This window comes from Anabrus simplex, chromosome 11 (genome assembly GCF_040414725.1).
Source record: "Anabrus simplex isolate iqAnaSimp1 chromosome 11, ASM4041472v1, whole genome shotgun sequence".
In the NCBI taxonomy this organism is placed as follows: domain Eukaryota; kingdom Metazoa; phylum Arthropoda; class Insecta; order Orthoptera; family Tettigoniidae; genus Anabrus; species Anabrus simplex.
In genome coordinates this window covers 34,304,564-34,326,801 of record NC_090275.1, presented here as the reverse complement: position 1 = coordinate 34,326,801, position 22,238 = coordinate 34,304,564, and the positions used below count along the sequence as shown (strand labels likewise).

General features: G+C 40.0%; 1 protein-coding gene across 1 annotated transcript in view; it reads right to left on the bottom strand.

Moving 5' to 3' along the window:
- rsh (radish) overlaps window positions 1–22,238 on the bottom strand; it is a 951,216-nt gene that overhangs the window by 93,103 nt on the left and 835,875 nt on the right. The window contains exons 8-10 of the mRNA XM_067155296.2: window positions 16,868–17,007; window positions 14,745–14,906; window positions 11,901–12,145 (exon numbers count right to left, since the gene is read on the bottom strand). Coding sequence (XP_067011397.2) covers window positions 11,901–12,145; window positions 14,745–14,906; window positions 16,868–17,007 — 547 coding nt within the window. The remainder of the gene's footprint in view (window positions 1–11,900; window positions 12,146–14,744; window positions 14,907–16,867; window positions 17,008–22,238) is intronic.

Genomic DNA, 22,238 nt, shown 5'->3' with positions numbered 1-22,238 from the left:
GAGTGGTGTCACAGTTTGAGGTGACGACGGATCCTAAGTACTTAAATTGCATGGTCTTCTGCAGGTCTTCTTCACTGATACTTATGGTACCTCTGGTTTGGGGGCCACATTCCAGGTATTCTGTCTTCTGGATATTGAATTGTTAAGGTCTAAATCTTGAATTTTCCAAATTTTGAAATTGTCATTGTACCTGATGTTTCATTGTTATGTTTATTCAGTAAAAAATTGTTAAGTTTGAAGTTTTAAAAGAAATATAACCTTTTACAATTTTAATTCAATTCTTGATATTGTAGTTAGAGCCATTCAAGCCAGCACCTTCTTTCACCAACTCTGCGTTCCTCACAAACCCAGAAATAATAATAATAATAATAATAATAATAATAATAATAATAATAATAATAATAATAATAATAATAATAATAATCATAACGGATTAACATTAAATGCCTTGCCTTTGCTGACGATCTAGCAATAATTACCCGGACTCCCGAAGAAGCCAGGCACGCCATCGAGAAGCTTCACGAGATTGCAATCAAAACTGGTCTCCACATTTCTTATGAAAAAAACGCAATACATGGACTCCAAGTGCACACACATAACACCACTAACGACCAAATATGGTAACATTTTACAAGTCAAACAATTCCCGTACTTGTGTGAAATTATTGGTAACTCAGGCAATGAAAAAGCAGCCAACAAAATGCGCGCAGAAAAACTACGTAAAGCATACCTAATCACCTGGAACTTCTACAATAAGAAATCAATATCCACAAAAGTCAAACTCCGACACTACCACACTGTTGTCCTCGCTAAGGCAATCTACGCAACTGAGACATGTCACTCACCATTAACATCAAGGACATTGAGAAAATTGAACGACAGATACTGAGGAAGATATTCGGGCCCAAGTTTCAAGACGGTATATGGATGCGAAAAAGCTCGGAAGATAACCGAGCGATTCACTTCAGTCGCACGCAAACGGCGTGTGAAATTTTATGGTCATTTAGCACGCATGGATGACTCACGACTGACTAAGAAAATATTTCTTATTATCGATGGAAACCGACAAACCGAAGTTCGCTGGATAGTAGATACACAAAAGGACCTCGCAGAAGTCGACGTTGATCCAATGGCTACCACAAGGAGTACATACAGACAAAAGATCAACACCCATAAATTTGCACCCAAGAATCCATCTGAGAAAAGCTTGAAACTCAAAAACTCATGGACACAAGAAAGACGACAGGCCCATAGTGAAAGGATGAGGAAGTTTTGGGAAGATAAGAAGAACAAGAAGATAAAGAATACCAGTGCTATTTAATAGTTCCACGTGCTCCTTAAGGGGCTAAACGAATGTATAATAATAATAATAATAATAATAATAATAATAATAATAATAATAATAATAATAATAATAATAATAATAATAATAATAATAATTGTTATGGAGTTATCCGTGGAAGTCAGAGGTGAAAGAAGGTGCGGGCTGGAATGGGTCTAACTACAAGTCCGAAAGATGAATTAAAATTTCAATAAAGGTTATATTTTCAACAGACAACAAAGTTTAGCAATTTTCACAAGGTGAAATAACAAGAATATCAGGTACAATGTAAGTTAACAAATTCTGGGCTACGAGCCCCGAAGTATGAGCTCTCAGCTCATAACCACAAATTACCAAAGGGCAGAAAACCCTTAATTACACGTAGCATTAGCTCCCAACTTTACATCTCAAGCCTCTCTAAGGCACTTTTACCACAACACCATAAAGAGCTGACCCGCTCTCGATCTTTCAAGCCTATAAAGACAATAACAGACCTTTACACAAACTGCTATCAAGGCACAATACAGACACAGGGGTATCTCGTACCCAATCTACTGGGCCTTACTGTGCAAAAACTAGGTTAATTTAAATGGCCCAAAACAAAACGGATGGAGGCGTGAATTTGCACTCGTAAATCTACATTTTAAAACCTAAGTGGCTCTAGACCGATACACAGCGGCTAATCCCAAATTAGGGAGGTGACTCGTATGAGAAAACTTTAATACATTAAGGAAGAGAAGAAACGGTTACGAAAAAGTAGTCACCTCAATTTCAAATGAAGGGGAGCTCGAGAGGGTAAGGCACTCTCTATCCCCGAATTAAAGTTCAAGAAAACTGAAGTTTACCAGGAAAAGGGTTTACATGTTTAATAGTTTACATATTAAAGGTTTAGAACCTTCCCCGGGAGTTAAACTGCTGAGCTAGCAAGAAATAAAGATGTTAAGAGGCCATTACCTTGATGAAGAGCTACTGCCTGGTGAACGGGGCGCTTCCCGCCCCCTGCTACATATCCACACACTAAGCTAGATGTTACTGAAGTGGCCCGGAGACAAGAAAATCAGCAGTTTTTATACCCTCGTGGAAAATTCGAGACCTTTCAGGAATGGGTAGATACACCCACTCAATTTTTATTGGTTGACTAAAAGTTACACATGGAAATTCGAAGAAGAAAGCAATGATTGGAGAAAAATTAATTACAGAAATTACTGATTGGCTAATTCAAAATAGGCGGAAGGAAAGGATTAATATTGCCAACCCACAAACCACAGAACAAAATTTAGTAAAGACAAAACTTATGAATACAAAATTTCTTCAAGAGAGTTCATTCCATTGCACCAGAGTGTATTACCATAGTTTTTGGCAGAGGCATCTGTTAGAGAATGTCCACACTTCTTGATTAATGAAAAACAAAAGCAAATCAAAAACACACAGTGACATCTTCTGATAACCAGTAGAGTTACTTCAGTTGTTAAAGTTCCGGGTTTCTACAGTAGAGAAGTTTCAACTGGCGCAAGATTTGAACTTGCGCCGTAGAGGTGTACCGCCCGGTATAATAATAATAATAATAATAATAATAATAATAATAATAATAATAATAATAATAATAATAATAATAATAATAATAATAACAAATGTTTTTACGTCCCACTAACTACTTCTACAGTTTTCGGAGACGAGGTTCCGGAATATTGTCCCGCAGGAGTTCTTTTACGTGCCAGTAAATCTACTGACACGGGGCTGAGGTATTTGCGCATCTTCAAATACCACCAGACTGAGTCAGAACCGAACCTGCCAACTTGGGCTCAGAAATTCTGCGCATTAACCATCTGAGCCACTCAGCCTGGCAAGAAAAAATTACAGACACAAGTAAAAGACGAAGACTACAATTTTTCTGTCACCTTCACAGTATGAACAACGGCAGGTTAACAAAGAAGATATTTGATTACATCTCCAATTTAAAACACACCACCGGTTGGCTGGAAAAGATACCATGGAATCTACAGAGACTAAAGATCACATATGACATGTCAAACTCGTTGGCTGAATGGTCAGCGTACTGGCCTTCGGTTCAGGGTCCTGGGTTCGATTCTCGGCCGGGTCGGGGATTTTAACCTTCATTGGTTAATTCCACTGGCCCGGGGGCTGGGTGTTTGTGCTGTCCCCAACGCAACTCACACACACACCACATATAACACCATCCTCCACCACAATAATACTCAGTTACCTACACATGGCAGATGCCGCCTACCCTCATCGGAGGGTCTGCCGTACAAGGGCTGCACTAGACTAGAAATAGCCACACGAAATTAAAAAAAAAATTAACATATGACATCATAACTAACAGGGTGGACTTCCGGCGACAGATCACTTCTGCGGAATTTTCGCTTTTGCAAATTCGACGTCAGCCTCGGAGAGTGTTATCGGAGGAAGAGAGGCAGGCTATCAGTCGACGTATGAAGTTTCGGGAAGAAAAATTAAAAAGCTGTACCATATTCTTAAGTCCAAGCCGTCTACAATAGGCCAAATTCTTTAATAATAATAATAATAATAATAATAATAATAATAATAATAATAATAATAATAATAATAATAATAATAATAATAATAATAATAATAATAATAATAATACCGAGCTCGATAGCTGCAGTCGCTTAAGTGCGGCCAGTATCCAGTATTCGGGAGATAGTGGGTTCGAACCCCACTGTCGGCAGCCCTGAAGATGGTTTTTCGTGGTTTCCCATTTTCACACCAGGCAAATGCTGGGGCTGTACCTTAATTAAGGCCACAGACGCTTCCTTCCTACTCCTAGCCCTTTCCTGTCCCATCGTCGCCATAAGACCTATCTGTGTCGGTGTGACGTAAAGCAGCTTGCAATAATAATAATAATAATAATAATAATAATAATAATAATAATAATAATAATAGTAATAATAAAATGAAGTCGACACAAACTTTCTGACCTTTTATGTCATGTAAAAGGGCGTTTTTGTATGTGATCATCTGTCTGATATGTTCTGAGAATATATCTCTTTATAAAGGCTGCTAACTTATACTTTGGTGAACAACACAGAGTTATTTATAAGTTCCTCCGGGATTTGAATTATTGATAGTGTCCTAATTACTATGGCAGAAACTGAGACACGACTCATTAACAGATATAATCTCTCCCATGACGTGGTTCTAGAATTGGCCGCTATAGGGCGGTCACCACTGAAAACTACAAACATGGCAGCATTTATTGGCGTCAAGCATTTATTGGCGTCAAGCATTTTTATTCTATTTATAAAACTCCCTCCCAATGGAGGTAGCCCCAAAGGACTCAGTATATATGCATGACAATATTAACAAACATTACAATTATAATTAAAATGTTAAAATATAATAATTTGATATAAAATTTCAAACAATACCTAGAGGTGTGGATGATTCAGAATTTGACAACTCTTCTTTAGTACTATGGTGACTATCTCATCTCGTACGGAAGTTGGGATGTGATAGTTTATTTGAAATTCCTAAACAAAACGAGGTATAGCACCTCGTGTTCCTATCAGTAGACCTATTACATCAACGCATTTGAACTTATACCTGCCTTTGAAACAATTAACAGTAGGTTCATAAATAGCTTTCTTTCCTTTATTCACCTCCTCAACTTGTCAAAGACCAACCTCGAATCGGAGAGAAGGGTCAATTATTATGCCATGCCTAGAGGTGTTTAGAATATGAAATATCAACTCTTCTACTAGATCCATCTGAGGAAACGCATGGGATTTCTCCGTGTACTTGTCACCCTTTCTGTCACAAAACATTAGCGATCTTAGACCTCACCATGTGATGTGAATTACGTAATAATGATATAGATGTTGATTCCCATAGGGAACCTGAAATACTTGTCCCGAATGAGTACATTTATAAAACCAATATAGTTAGTCCGTTACTGGACATTATAAATTTTCCAACTAACTCATTCTTGGTTAAACGCTGGCAACCAAGAATGAGTTCGCTGGAAAATGTATAATGTCCAATAACGGACTAGCTATATTGGTATTACGTAATAATGTTCCTCTATCACGGAATATTAAGACATGTCCAAGTGATTCGTTCTCAGTGCAGCGTCTTAGAATTCGCTAAAATCGGTTGTGACGCTACAACGAATTATCTCACTGCAGCGCCTACAAACAAAACAATTAATATCTGGTTCAAAAAATTCCCCGAGACTGGTTGCCTGTGCGACCAGGACCATCGGCTGAAACCCCATGTTTATTTTTTCGAATGGGGTTACATCGAAGATCACGTGTACACGTTACCTAGCAGAACTGCGAGACAGGTCACGCATGCATTGGTCTGTATCGACCGTGGAATGTATGGGAGAGGAAGTGGAATAGCGGACTGATGTCTGCCGCGTCACCAGGTGTGTACATATCGAGCATCTCCGTGTCTGTAGATATGAGTCATGTCTACAATAGTTATTGTACGATCAATGTTTCAAACCCCGTCTCCCTGTGAGTGAGGACGATAGAATAACCTACAGCATCCCTTGCCTGTCGTAAGAGGCGACTAAACGGGGCCTCAGGGGCTCTCAACTTGGGAGCGTGGGTTGGCGACCTCAGGGACCTTAGCTAATTTCTGGCGTTGCTTCTACGTACTTGTGCCAGGTTCCTCATTTTCATCTATCCTATCCGAGCGGTCAACTATTGTTCTTTTCTGACCCCGACGGTATTAGAGCACTCTAGGACTAGGGAGTTTTAATTTTCACGCCCTTCGTGGCCCTTGTTTTATTTTGGCCGATACCTTCATTTTTCGAAGTGTCGGATCCCTTCCATTTTTCTTTCTGATTAGTGTTAATAGAGGATGCTTGCCCAGTTGTACTTCCTCTTAAAACAATTATCACCACCACTCCTAGAAAGTGAGGTGTTTGGCACAAGTAAGTGGAAACAAAGGACCCGTGATAGTCAGTCCAGGCTTTCAAATTGAGAAGCTGAGTGCTCCTTGGGATTCCCTTCTACTCGCAATAATAATACCAATAATATTAATAATCAACCTGAATTTCTATATGCTTCAGAAACACTCATTTTACATGATGAAAATTTAAAGGAACAATTAGAGATTAAACTGCAGAGCCTCTCAGGGTGTATGCACCAGTGCATTGCGCGGCGCAAGGTGCAAAAGACGACTTCGCTAGGTTGACCAAAGTGCAGACCTCCCACTCCTCGATTTGGAGCAATAGCGCTGTCTCTCTCTTTCCCTACGCCTGTCTCGCTCGCTCCGCCTGTCTTCTCCTTCCTCGCTTGCTCCGTAGCGCTCCAAATCCAAGCCGAGTTAAGCCGAGCTTAGCCGAGTCGTCCCGAGACAAAGCGCTGGTCCGAGCCGAGCCGAGTGAGACCGATGCATGGTGCACAGAACCTCTGCGCCTCAGGTTGCACGCGTGAGAATTTGGGCGTTTGAGAGGCTCTGGATTAAAGAAAGGAAAATAATGAGAAAAATCTTAGGGCCAAGAATTAAAAATGGAACACATAACTCCAATCCCAACTCGGAAATATATTTAAAAATATATAAAATTACTGATACAATGAGACTGTGACGAATTCAATTTATAAGCCATTTGGAAAGAATGAATAACAGAGTTACTTAGCAAATGTACACATTTTTGCAAATCAAACGTACGAGATCAAAATGTTATCAGCATCAGGATCGTCAAATCTGTAGGATGGAAATATAACCAGAAAAATTGTTCGCACAAGGGGATTTGAGGAAAACGAGAAGAAACCAACACGACGTACTTGGACGGAGAAACAGAAATTAGAACAATCGTTTAAAATGAAGAGCTGTTGGGCAAGGAGGAAAGCTCAACAAATATTGATTCCACGTGGTCATAACTGACCCATTTGCGCATAATAATAATAATAATAATAATAATAATAATAATAATAATAATAATAATAATAATAATAATAATAATAATAATAATAATAATAATAATAAAAAATCTGCTTCATAATTGACATAGCATGCCCTAATACTCACAATCTCCAATCAACACATACAGAGAAGATTTCCTCATACACAGATCTGGCCAAAGAGATAAAAAAAAAAAACATGTGGAAACTCAACAATGTTATAATTCCAGTGGTGATTGGATGTAATAGTGTTATATCAAAGACACTACACAAGAGCACTGAAAGTCTTAATCTCCACCCTCTCACTTACAGAGAATTACAAAAAGCAGCAATCCTGGCCACTTGCCATATAGTAAGGAAGTCTATTGGCATGAACCATTCACCATATACAGAGGACTAATGAAAATCGTCCACTAATAATTTTGACCATTTATATATAGTAAATGTCTCATATAATTGGGGACAAAACATGGCGACCTCAGTTCCTAGAAGCGAGCTGGAAGCCAGTAGTCAATCACACCCTGGACCCTGCTGAGTTAACGAGTTCTAAGTGATCCTTGTTTGTTTTAGAGAGGCTGCCAAACCACTTTCTTCCTCACTCTCTGTAGTATTTACCCTTTCTTCGTGTAGAGTGCAGTAGCCGATTTGGCAACTCTGGCTGTAGTAGAGGTAGTAAATCCTATAAGTCACTATAGACACAGAGCTGCCGCTGGAAACTAGTGGTGTGAGGCGAGGTCGTCATGATTTGTCCACAACTATAAATATCTGTCAAGTTTATTTGTCAACAATGTAAGTATATACTGATATGTGTGAAGCATATGTGCGTATGTACTAAATAGTACTTCTTCCATGTACATTGTACCGAAGAAGCTCATAAACCCAATTATAAAATTGTGAATTATATAATAATAATAATATTGGTTTTGCCAGGATTTTTGTAATTCAGGAGTTCTTTTATGCGCTGGTAAATCTACTTGGAATGAGGAAGTCAGCGCTCTGTAGCAGAACCGGCGTGATCTAATGCACTGATCCCTGCACGTTCAGTTTAGGTGCAGCTTGGTGAGAGCCACTCTTCAGCCTTGCTGTTTATAAATTCAATCTTCCTCACAGTGGGCTGCAGACTAAATGACAAAACTTCTCACATCTCTTGCCAAAGCGCCGCAGCTTGCTTCTTAATTGTACCTGTGTGGGGAACTTTGTTGATGAAAAGAGGTGTTCTAGCTATTTTTGTTTCAGTCATTGGACCCGTTCTGTAGATATTTTGACAGCGTATTTCCGTAAATTTGTATTCTGCTAGTCGCACACTTTATATATTTTGCTGGGCAATATCAGTCCAGTTTGAACCTATGACATGTTATTAATAATATTAGGTGTGGCCTCAAGAAACCCTGGTAGTAGGTATAAAATGCCCTTGACGACAGCCAGACCGACACGTCCGTTGAGGTGTATATCTCTGCTACGTCAAAATATATCTTTGTAAATGTATATCACTTGACGTGTCCCAATATTTTCTGCGATTTCCATTTTTACTCACAGTCGTCATCGTAATTCAAAACCTACTGAATATATCATTACATGCTAATATTTTGTATTGGTAAGTAGTCTCCGTGGCTCGGACGGCAGCGCGTCGGCCTCTCACCACTGGGTTCCGTGGTTCAAATCCCGGTCACTCCATGCGAGATTTGTGCTGGACAAAGCGGAGGCGGGACAGGGTTTTCTCCGGGTACTCCGATTTTCCCTGTCATCTTTCATTCCAGCAACACTCTGCAATATCATTTCATTTCACCTGTTAGTCATTAATCATTGCCCCAGAGGAGTGCGACAGGCTTCAGCAGCCGGCACAATTCCTATCCTTGCCGCTAGATGAGGGCTTCATACATTCCATCCCTGACCCGGTCATTGACTGGAAAACAGGTTTTCATTTTGTATTCATAAAGCAACATACTCTCTAGATTTTTCTCTGAGAGAAGTAATTCAACTTTAAAAAAGATATCTGGAGTCCGGATATTAGACTAAATACCTACAGTATATTTTATTTGTACGCAAAATACCTAGTTTATTTTATTGTTTGCAGTTATTAGGTTGATGCATAAACTCGTATCTTTAGATAAACGTATTTGAGGTACAAGGAAGATACAAGCTACTTTTTTTTTTACAGTTTACTTTACGTCGCACCCACATAGATAGGTGTTATGAAGACATGGATAGAAAAGGACTAGGATGGGGAAAGAAGCGACCGTGACCTTAATAAGGCACAACCTGTTGTGAAAAGATGATACAAACTGATCAGTATAATATTCTGTACATTATTAACAACTTACTGTCAACGCTGTGGCAAATTATCAATTCCACGCCTAAAGAAATTTGCTAGTTTGGAGTTCAAGAATTTGTCAAACTATATTCGAAGAACATTTTTATTATCAAAGGAGTTTCCTTGGATATTGCTGAAAGGAAAGAATGGAAATCTGAGGGCACAACATCGGGAAATACGGGGGAGTGGAGGAACCTCTCAGTAAGCTTATGAATAGCTGCGTTTGTAAAGAAACCGTGTTGAGGCAAAAGTTCGTAGCGTTTGTTTTGCATCTTGGCAGCAGTGCGATCGATTGTTTATAGGTTGTCATTTGTAGTGATATTGTTGTCAACAGCTCAGATACCTTACAGAGAAAAAGAAAACGACCGGGAAACGCCAAACAATGAGTATCGTTGTATGAATCTGCAATATCAAACGATAACTTACTCGCTTCAGATGTTTCTTGACCGGCCAGGAGTATCAAATGGTTGAAATACCAGACTGAAGAGACATTAGTATCAAGATATGACGTCCCCAAATTCTGGAGTCGCTAACTTCCTTCAGCTCCTCCGAGAAGTTCCGTGAATAATGTTATTGTTCTTACGTTCTTCTAACTACATTTTTGTAGTTTTTCGGAGATGCCCAGGTACCATAATTTTGTCTCGCAGGCGATCATTTACGTGCTGGGAAATCTACTGTCACGAAGTTGACGTATTTGAACACTTTCAAACAACAATGGACTGAGCCAGGGTCGAACTTGCCAACTTCGGCTCAGAAAGCCAGGGTCTTAACCAGTGAAGTAAGGAAGGCACTGGCACCGTGCTCTGACACGAGTGCCAGAGACGGCACGGTAGGCACAGTGCCACGATTTAAAATGAACCAGTGCCAGTGGCACTGCCATAAAAATAAATATGTGAAACGCTTACAAGAATAGAAAGGTTTGTGACGTGAATATTGACCTTATTTATACCGTTAGTAAGGACAAAAACACACATCAATCAAGTCTGTTTTTCCATGAGTACATCGAACAGTATGGCGGGCACTGGCAGCTGGCACTGTTGCCGAACGAAGCACTATTGTGTGTGGCCACGTGACTGCCTCGTGCCAACGGCACGGCACGTACAGTCCAGTGCTTCTCAGATCCGTGCCGGTGTCAGTGGCAGTGCTTCTACGGTACCTACTGGTCACCCCGTCATTCCAAGTTCTGCCGGACCGTGCCACGCAATGCTTTATTTTATTCTCTTTCGTTGTATTATCGATTGTTTTGAATTTCGTGTCAATGGCAGACAGACGAAAATCTAGCCCTTTGTGGAGCTATTCCACTCCAAATGATAAAAACCAGTACATAGCAGTGTTAGGTATTTGTAAGTCGTGTATATTGTTCAAATCGACGATAACATGTTTTAAACGGCAGATGCTTCGTCGTACCAGGAAGACCCCTTAATAGCTAAGCAGGCAGATGCGTAAAAATTGTGGCTGGGAAGAAAGCTTCAGTATCCCAACATTTTGTGTGTTGTAGCAACATCCCCGCCTGCCGAAGGTGTGTTTTCGAAAGCTGGTCAAATTTTCAGTAACAGACTGTCAGCGTATAAAGTGAAAAAAAAAATTACTGTTCTTGAATGTGAATGGAAAATTTATTTGAGGGTTATTTTGTAGTATTTTGCACGTAAATATTAATAAAAATTACGGTATATCTATGTGTAGTTCCATTTTTTTGTTAATTCATGAAGTATAAACGTTTTTATACGAGTCCAATGAATAACTAGTCATCGTGGCAGGCACGGTGACGCGTTTGGCACTGGCACTGTGCACACCAGTGTCAGCAGAGGTACTGGAATTTGCATCACTAGTCTTAACTATCTCAGCCACTCCGCCCGGCAATAGTTGAGCGAAGTTATTTCTTTCACCACCGTCGCGTGAGAGGCATCAAATTCTGTAACATGTTACTTTTATCAATATTAGGAAATCATTCGTGGCAGCGTGTTTTACTCTGCTATTGTAAAGAAAAAAAGATTTTCATTGTACCAGAGCTGCGGAAGAGACCAGTGAGTTTCAAGAAAAGCTAGCAAAGTTTCTTCCTTGATTGTAGTTGTATCCAAGGTGCCGAAAGTAATCGTGAGGGTATTGAACGATTTTTAGGGCGAGATAGTTGAAAAAGAGAACCCATTTGCTCAGTTCTCAACCCTGAGCTGTTATTTTAACAAAATGCGGAGATCACACAGTTTATCTTTCAGATATTATGTCACACGTGAAAATTGTTCAGTTTATTGATCGTATGTGGGGCCCCATTTGAACTTTTGTTCAAAGAAAATAGGGTCAGCCTATAAAGTGGTAAGGGGTTAAACTCCTGGACTGATGGTGGTATCAGTATCATGCAGTAGAGTGATGGCCTTACCTGTACGGTTTAGGTATCTGGCCAGTCTCGGCATGGTTCGCCAGGTTGGCCACGATGTCTTCCAGCATCTGGCTCCTCGTTCTCTCCTGCATCCTGGCAAACTTAGGAGCCGAGTAGCTGGCCCTCTCCCCGTTGACGATCTTGGTAAGCAGCCATTCTCTGAACATAGGACCCTTGTCGAAAACAGACTGCTCCCACAGGTAAGGCTTGTAGGCCCCCACCTCATCGCGTGTCACCACTGACACCTGTAGACAACACGGCATTACAGTTACTAAATAGACATTCTCTCACCATTGGACCCTTGTCGACCACAGACTGCTTCCACAGTTAGGGTTTGTAGGGCTGTACCTCATCGTTAGTCACCACAAGCACCTATAGACAACATAATATTACAGTTGGTGTGCAGACATTGACCTTTGTCGGCCACAGACTGCTCCCATAGGTAAGATTTTAAGGCCTCCCACGCCATTGCGTGTCACCACCGACACCTGTAGACAACATGACATAATAGTTTGGTGAGCAACCATTCTCTGAACACAAGAGCTTGTAGACCACAGACTGCTTCCACAGGTAGTGCTTGTAGGGGCGCACCTCATCGTCTATCACCACTGACACCTGTAGACAACATACTACGTAGTACCCAGGTTAATAGAGAACAGTAGCGTAGTACAGTCATTAAGTTCTGAGACTGGCCGCATGATGGCACTGTGGTCCACTATAGCGCATAGGTGGCGCCGTGGTATGGTATCATGTCAGTTAGTCTCTCGTACCTGCACGAAACAGTTGAGTGCATGCACTGGAAGCAGACGTACGGTCGCTGTTGTGACTGTGATTTTAATGCGCCAGTCGGACCTTGACATGCCACAGTTTGAGCAACGGGTAAACATCAAGTTCTGCCAGAATTTAGGCAAAACCGCTGCCGAAATGTTTGAAATGATGCAGCAGGTTTACGGTGAGGACGCATTGAGTCGCAGTTTTGTGTTTAGGTGGCACCGACGTTTTGTGCAAGGACTGGACAGTATGGAAGATGATGTGCGTACTGGTCGGCTACAAACAGTTTGAACTGAACGCAAGATCCAAGAAGTTGCAACGCTAGTGCGTGCTAACCGTTCCAAATCGGTATACGATCTCGCAGCAGCAATAGGGGTCAGCCATGGTACTTGCCAAAAAATTCTGACGGATGACCTCAACATGTCTCGTGTTACCCAGCAAAGTGTACCACGAATCCTGTCACTAGGCCAACGTGATGATCGCATGACGATTTGTGATGACTTCATCCGTAGTGCTGACGATGATCTGACGTTTCTCAACCGGATAATAACTGGAGACGAAACATGGTGTTTCCTTCCAGCGGTGCTTCCAGCAGCAATACCAACGTTGGCAAACGTGCATAACGGTCAACGGCGACTATTTTGAGGGTGGATGTGGTTCTGTGTAGGTGTACGCCGTGTAATACGGCATCGTGTGCAACATACAGAGTCGTGCGGGTGCCTATCCTCCAGGCGTCAAGTCTCAAAACTTAATGACTGCACTACATAGTTGGAGACCAGCAATTCCCTGAACATGGGACCGTTGTAGAAAACAAGACTACTCCCACAAGAATACATTATTGTTCGACCATGCTCAAGCACTTTACGGATGCATAGAACTCTGTTGCATGCAGATTGTTGTAGCAAGCAAATGAGCGATGGCACGATTATCAGCCCATCGACTAAGCACTTAAGAATGTCAAACGCTCTAGCACAGTTCTTATCAACCCTATAACTCAGTGCTCTTAGTAGAGTCATTTCCCATAGAAAATTATTTTTACCATCATTCCAGATAATTTGGCTTGTCACAATATTAGAACGGGTAGAGATATTTTTAAAACGGACAAATGGGAAAAAAAGTATATACGGGTGGGATAGTATGCGAACTACCACCAAGTTACGTTCCTGCGTGTGGCGAGGTGGAGCAGTACGAGAGGAGGGATAAAATTAAATAAGTGGTTTCTTTTTTTAGATATACAGTGGAACGTCGATATCTCGAATCCCCTCGGGAGCTAACTTTTATTTATATAGAGAATACAGTTTTTGAGCACGTATAGCACATAATTGAATCATGTGTATCTACGGGATTATACTGAATACATTATTTTTAACAGTTTTTAAAACATATGCAAACTCTATTTTACGACATCACTTTAATTATAATCCTTATTATAGTAAATTTTTAGGATACAGTACATACAGTAGTGAAAGAAGAAACATACCTCCGCTAACACCTTTGGAAAAAATCCGTTAGTCTGTACTGTTTGTAACTGTTAAACTGTCCTCCCTTCACGTTGAAACTTCTCGTCAATACGACGCGGTCGAGATTCGTAGATGGAGCTTATCACCCGAGACTTCGGGGGTTGCTTTCGTTCGTGTATGGCAATTAATTCACACCCGAGAGACAAGGAGGCTTCGCCGATTTTCCGATCGCTAGAAGTTTTAGTTTTCCTCTTCCCGCCATATTAGCTCCCAGCATCAGTGTAACCCTTTCTTTACTGGTTAACTCTTCCTCACAAACCACAAATGCCGTATTTCACAGTTAATATTGCACAAAATTCGAGTTAGAGTATTTTTTGCTTCAAGGGAGGAAAAGTTTGCTTCGAGAAATCGATAAATTCGGGATATAGAAAAATCGAGTAATGGAGGTTAGATATATCGAGCTTCGACTGTAATTATGTTACATGTTTTCTTTTCGAGGCAATGAGAGCGGAAATTTTACCGGAGAATTATTTGTTTGTGGCAAATCGCGTATCTACAACTGACCCGCAGCAATTCACCTGATGCCGCCTACAATGTATGTTAGTCATCTCACCTCGTATCTGGTAGGTTTCCTTTTGATGCGTGGACTAGTCCTCACTAGGATGAAGGTGTGCAGGAAGTGGCTCTTGATGCAGGCAGGCGAGAAGGAGGTGTTGTCGGCCTCCAGGAACACAACACATACGATGTCATTACCAATGTGTCTTTTCCTTTGGAGCTGAAACATAAGCGTGGAGAAATTACAGTGGATACTAGATTGTTATTTGTTATTTGATACTGTAATAAATTTGCTCGAGGCAAACTTGAATATGGATGCGTTGTGTGGAATTCGTGTTGCCAATCTCACAAAAATAATTGAATAGTGTCAGAAGAAATGTCTTAGAAATCTCTTCACCGGGCGAGTTGGCCGTGCGCGTAGAGGCGTGCGGCTGTGAGCTTGCATCCGGGAGATAGTAGGTTCGAATCCCACTATCGGCAGCACTGAAGATGGTTTTCAGTGGTTTCCCATTTTCACACCAGGCAAATACTGGGGATGTACCTTAATTAAGGCCACGGCCGATTCCTCCCAACTCCTAGGCCTTTCCTACCCCATCGTCGCCATAAGACCTATCTGTGTCGGTGCGACGTAAAGCCCCTAGCAAATAAAAAATAAATAAAAAATCTCTTCTATAAAAGTTCGGCTCTAATAGGAAGAATCTCTTGCAAAGACTTACTCCAGGAATTTAAATTCTCCACTCTTATTAACCGAAGAGAAGTTAATAAGCAAGTATTTCTGTATAACATAATAAATGGTACAATAGATGATAACGATTTACTTGCTAGGGTGAACTTCAGTGTGACGTTAACTAATTTGAGGACACGGCAACCATTATATTGCTGACGTTCCATGTAAGTCAGTCAAAGAAATTCACCACTGGTTAGAATACGTGATAGGTTTAATGAAATAGCCTTGAAAGTTAATAATATTGATTTTGCAATGCCAATTTGCGAATTTCTGTTTCACATTGGTTTATAAATCTGATTTTTGAAGTTTTTTTATGTTTAGCATTATTTATATTTATTTATTTATTTATTTATTTATTTCTGTACATGGTGGGGCTCAGGATATGAAGCCTGCTATTATGCCAAACCATACAATTATGCACTTGCATAAACATAATATGTTGAGCATTATAATGACTTTAAATTATGTTAAACCTATTTTTAATTTTAAGTTAACGTGAAATGTAATTTAACTGAAATTTCTCTTACCCTCCGTAACAGAGTCGATTATTCTCCTAGGTAACTTGTCCTCCTCCATTCGCCTCACATGACCCCACCACCGCAGGCGGTTAATGAATACAGCTTCATCCATCGAGTTCATTCCTAACTTAGCCTTTATCACCTCATTCCGAGTACCCTCCTGAAATTGTTCCCATCTGTTTGTACCAGCAATCATTCTCACTACTTTCATGTCTGTTACTTCTAACTTATGAATAAAATATCCTGAGTCCACCCAGATTTCACTACCGTAAAGCAAAGTTGGTCTGAAAACAGACCGATGTAAAGAAAGATAGTTTCGTCCGAGAGCTGACTTCCTTCTTATATAATACTGTTGATTGCAACTGTGAAGTCACTGCATTAGAAGGCTCGGCATCCAGTATGGGAGACCAAGAGAATCTCCATTTTCTTTTGTTAAAAATCACAACCACCACCACTTTACTTCTCTATCATCGATATTATCTTTCTTCCGTGTTCTATTCTCTTCTAAATTCTGAATTTTTTTTTGCCTAGTACAGATAAATTAAAATCTCGAAACCGACTTTCAACATATTAGGTCGTGTTACGTACATTTAGTATGTGTTGAAGAGATGTTAGGTACACAACAAAAGTGGCCAACCGGGCACCAGTGGAATTCGAACCCACAATCTCCCGATTTCGCGTCGGTTGCTCTACCAATTGAGCTATGGTGGCCTAGGCCATTTTTGTTCTGTACTTTGTTCTGCGCCAGCGGCAGCGGGCCAGCCTTTCCCCACGTGATGGTTCTAATCACAAGTAAATTCATGGCTCTACTTCAGTCATCCCTTCAGTCGCCTCTTACGCCAGGCGGGGAATACCGTGGGTGTATTCTTCATTTATAACCTATTACTGCCTAAAAATCCGGACTCTAGGCTGATGAGGATGAAAATGACTGTTTACCTTCTGTGAGTCGTGCTTCTCGTAAGGCAGAAGAGTTGACACGTGGAACATAATCTCTATACTGCGCCAGTTGGTGTACACTGAGTAGAGTCCTGTGAGATCATGAACTGTGTCCAGACCTCCCTTGTACTTGTCGAACCCTGAAACAACAATAACAACAACAACAAATAATAATAATAATAATAATAATAATAATAATAATAATAATAATAATAATAATAATAATAATAATAATAATAATAATAATAATAATAATAATAATAATAATAATAATAATAATAATAATAATAATAATAATAATAATAATAATAATAATAATAATAATAATAATAATAATAATAATAATAATAATAATAATAATAATAATAATAATAATAATAATAATAATAATAATAATAATAATAATAATAATAATAATAATAATAATAATAATAATAATAATAATAATAATAATAATAATAATAATAATAATAATAATAATAATAATAATAATAATAATAATAATAATAATAATAATAATAATAATAAAAACCAACTTGTTTCAGGGAACAGGAATGTTTAAGGAGGATAGACAACTTGCCGAAGTAATCTGTATCACTGGTTGCCTACACAGAGTACGTCACGGCGCGACCAACATTTTACAGCACTCGGCTCGTATAGATCATTAATGCTTACTTTAGCTGTATGTTTCTAATTTTCCCCTCATACTTAGCTCTTCGTGTGACTCCCTGGCTCAGGTGACAGCGCGCCAGCCTTTCACTACTGCGTTCCGTGGTTCAAATCCCGGTCGTTCCATGTGAGATTTGTGCCGGACCAAGTGGAGGCGGGACAGATTTTTCTCCGGGTACTCCGGTTTTCTCTGTCATCTTTCATTCCAGCAACACTGTCTCTTCTATATCATTTCATCTGTCAGTCATTAATCATTGCCTCAGACGAGTGAGACAGGCTCCGGCAGCCGGCACAATTCGTATCCTCGTCGCCAGATGGGGGCTTCATTCATTTCAGACCCGGTTGAAAATGGAAACAAGCTGTGGATTTTCACTTCGTTCTTTGTAGGATTAGGTATAGGAAAGTAGAAAGTGGGTTCAGTTCAATATATTGTGTGTCTTTCCGTTTGTGACGACGCAACGGGAAAACCGTTAAACAGAATTTCTCCAAAATCGGTTTTTTAATTAAGTTCAGGTATCGTCGAATTATCATAGTGATAAAATTGACATAGATGAACCTGGGCGCTAGGCTGCAATCAGGAGTAGATTTTAAACTTACCCCGAAAAAGAGACTCAGATTTGTTAGATTTTCAAAAACTTTTCATTAGTAGAGAGTTTACTTTTTCGATCTATCACATAACAATCACAAATTCAGCTCCGTGTTTGTCGGATGTTCCTAATTTTAAGAGAAAAGTTTTCATTTTCCCCGACACTAGGGGTCCTGACTTGTAGAAATGAAACAAATAATACGAACAACAAATGCATCTCTGTTCTTTTTTCTCCGTTTCGGTTGGACTTGAGCAAAAGACTGGGCTCTGTACCATTACTGCACTTACTTACCTTCCTGGTTTTTATCGCAAATTTCCAAATTTTAACCATTAAATTTAATTGAAGAAAAGTCCTCTTTCTAAGGGTAAAAACTGGAAAGTTCTTCCTCTCTTCACATTCTTAGTTTTTTTTTAGGAAGAGCTACGGGTTCGGGGACTTCAGCATTTTGAGAGAGAGAGAGAGAGAGAGAGAGATGTGGATATGGGAGAACAAACGTAAATGTCGTGAGTGGTATTTTGTATTTGTATTTTTATATTTCTAAGTATTATTTCCCAAAACCGCACACACAAAGAAAATATTTTAAAATTTTTTCGAGGATTTTTCAAAATTTCGGGAGGGGGGTTGAAGGGAACTACCATGGATTTTTCTTGGTAAAATCCTAAATTGCCTGGACAAACTAGGTTATTATTGAATAACGTACAGTAGCGTAGCTAAGTAGTAAATGTCAGATTTTTCCTTTAATATTACTTGTACCGAAGTTGCGCAAAGTATAATTTCTAATGTTTTGTTTCATTCTTCTCTTCACCGTACGAGGTCCCTCTGTTGGTCAGTGGTACAGTGTCGGATTCGGAATTGTGGGTTCAAACCCAGCAGAGGTCGTCGGATTTTTGAAGAACGGAAAGTACAGGTCAGTGGCAGATGCGTTTGGACCATTTTCTGCACAATATAGGATAAAGATGATGTTCCATAAACCTTCCTCGTGTTACGTCGATCTTTATCCATGATCATTGTTCTACCTTCGAAACCATCACTTTAGGGGTTTTCAGTTTGACATCAGTTGTTCGTCTAAGGACGTACACTTTTTGGAAGAACTGTATCTTGGGAACCAATGGCTATATAGAGCTTGCCCTGGTCTCAAATTGTAGCAAATTTAGTCTACTTTAAAAGTGTGTAGAGTAACTATACCGGTCGGACCCTTCCTTCACTTAGATATTGAGCAAAACCCGAAAAAAGTTCGAAAATGTCATGTTTCTTTTGGTACACCGCTGCTCGCACAGCACTTCGGAAATTGCAAATCTAGTTTTTTAATATTGGTTTAGGTCATAACAACATATACAAAATTCAGAACGACCCGACCTTTTGCAAGCACGACCCCCTTTTCATGTTTAACGTCTGGACCTATCTATGTAGGTGCGACGTAAAGCCACTAACAAAAAAATAAAAAATAAATTCCATTATAACATTTTGAATGTAATGCATATGTCCTTTATATACAGCCCCTTAAAGTGAGCTTTGGTCGTTGGGGCCTTGCATGAATAGATACAATTATTATTAGGCCTATTGATAAAATAAATAAATAAATAAATAAATAAATAAATAAATAAATAAATAAATAAATAAATAAATAAATAAATAAATAAATAAATAAATAAATAAATAAATAAATAAATAAATAAATAAATAAATAAATAATAATAATAACAATAAATTAATAATATATAAAATAACTCGGGATATCATGATTATTTGCCCGATATAACCTACTATAAATGCTTCTGATACAATGAAAGGAATACGTTTGAACTCTCGAGGCGCTCTTTGTGAAACGTTATGCTGCTATATACCTTCAGACAAGTAACTAACTCACTCTCTTGCTTCTCAACAGCTGTCAATTTACCACGCTCCAAGAGTGCTTGAAGGAAACAGAATCTGATGAAACTTCGAGTGGAAATATACAGTACGGTGAATGTTTTCAACCTCACAACTTGTTCGAACTCCCCGTGGTTAACCTGGTATGCCTCCCTAGTCGACAGGCAGGTAATATATTGCAGAATATGGAAAATAGCGCATACCAATACTGAACAGTTCTAAACTTTATTTCTTGTGTTTGGTGTTGAAGTGGTAAGCAGACCAATAATAATACTGCATGTTTGTTACCTAAAATTTGTATAAGAATCGCAGTGATACGAATAAGAGGATTTTGAAAGAAAAAGTGTACAGTGTACACTTTTCTCAGCTACACAGAGAAACATCAAATTATGGATATGGTTTACGTGAACGAATGGTATGCAGGAAATTTCACTGCCATTTTGGTCTTAAATAGAGGATAATAATAGCTTTCACACAAATCAACAGTAAACTTTGCGGTAAATTAATAAATACCATGATTACTAGAGAAGTACAGATACGTAATTACGGCGACTATTTCGCTGTAGCCACGACTCTCTTCTGTGGCATTCCGCTTCAGCGTGCCGTCTTTTATTTTTTTCTCGAGGTCCAGGGCTAGCACTGACGAATGGAAGTGCTATGTCTGTGAATTCTCAATATCTTTGTCCATCATGACTAACGCGTGCAGTTCAAACGGAAAAATCGAGGTAAGTAACACAAAAAAGCGTCCTGACCCGCGGTGTAGGGGGCATCGCGTCCGCCTGTCACCCGGCGGCCCCGGGTTCGATTCTCGGCCGGGTCAGGGTTTTTTAATTGTAATGATTAATATCCCTGGCCTGGGGACTGGGTGTTTGTGACGTCCTTAATCTTCCTTTCCTCACACACAACATTCCACACTACCGCCATTCCAATTACACGCAGGTTTATACAATATGGTGCCAGTAGGGGCAAAAGATCCTCTCGCCCGGAGGCCCCGGGTTCGATTCCCGACCAGGTCAGGGATTTTTCTCTCGACCTGAGGGCTGGTTCGAGATACTCAGCCTACGTGATTAGAATTGAGGAGCTATCTGACGGTGAGATGGCGGCCTTGGTCTCGAAATCCCAGAATAACGGCCGAGAGGATGCGTCGTGCTGACCACACGGCCCCTCGTAATCTGCACGCCGTCGGGCTGAGCAGGAGTCCCTGGGCAGGCCAGAGCCCTTTCAAGGGCGTTAAGTGCCGTGCGGTTTGGTTTTGGTTTTTAGGGGCAAAATATCCACAAGGGCCACGCCGCGAACAAAAAAAAAAAAAAAAACACAAGAAAGTTACTGGACCAATAATTATATTAATTATATTAATTAATGAGTTATGGACACAAGTCAGCAAGTCGCCCCACAAAGTAACATGAAGCAAAGGAAAGGAGTTCAAAGTACTTAAGTGAGCAAAACTGAACACACAAAAGTGTTAAATGAACAAAAGACATAATGAAGCGCAGTGTTGTTGTAGAATTCATAGTCGTAATGTAGCAAAGTATATACAGGGTGAAGCGAAATTCGCGCACTCGGGCGTCGCAGCGCGACTCCTCACATGCCAGCAATAAAAAAATATCTCTCACAAAAGTTCGTCCTGCGAGTATATCCGGGAGAAAAAGGTCGTTGAAGAATGACAATCTGGCAACACTGTAACCACATTTAGGGTAACTACCTCTGTCAGCACGTATTAACCGTGCAGTACAGTGGCTGCAGTGGATAGAGTTTTGGGTTAGCATGCAGGTGGTCGGGGGTTCGATCCTGGGTTGAGGCACGTTTTTTATTTGCTAATATCCATCGGACATTACATACTGTAACATAGTAAGATACCGTTTCTTAGGTTACATGTATCCTACATTTACAAAATTTAGTAACGCTGAACACGTTGTAACGCATCTAGTAGATGAAGTGGTGCGAAGAAATTCACGCCCACGACGTAGGATGGGCGTCTTTCAAAGCTGACCAATGAAAACGAATGTTCGTCCATTTCTAGGATCGTAATATGTAAGTGCAAATTGTTTCTAGAGAACCCGCTGCAATCGCTGTTGACGATTAAGATGTCAGATACTATACCATCTGGACTACATTTCATCATCATCATCATCATCATCTGTTTACCCTCCAGGTTAGGCTTTTCCCTCGGACTCAGCGAGGGATCCCACCTCTACCGCCTCAAGGGCAGTGTCCTGGAGCTTCAGACTCGTGGTCGGGGATACAAC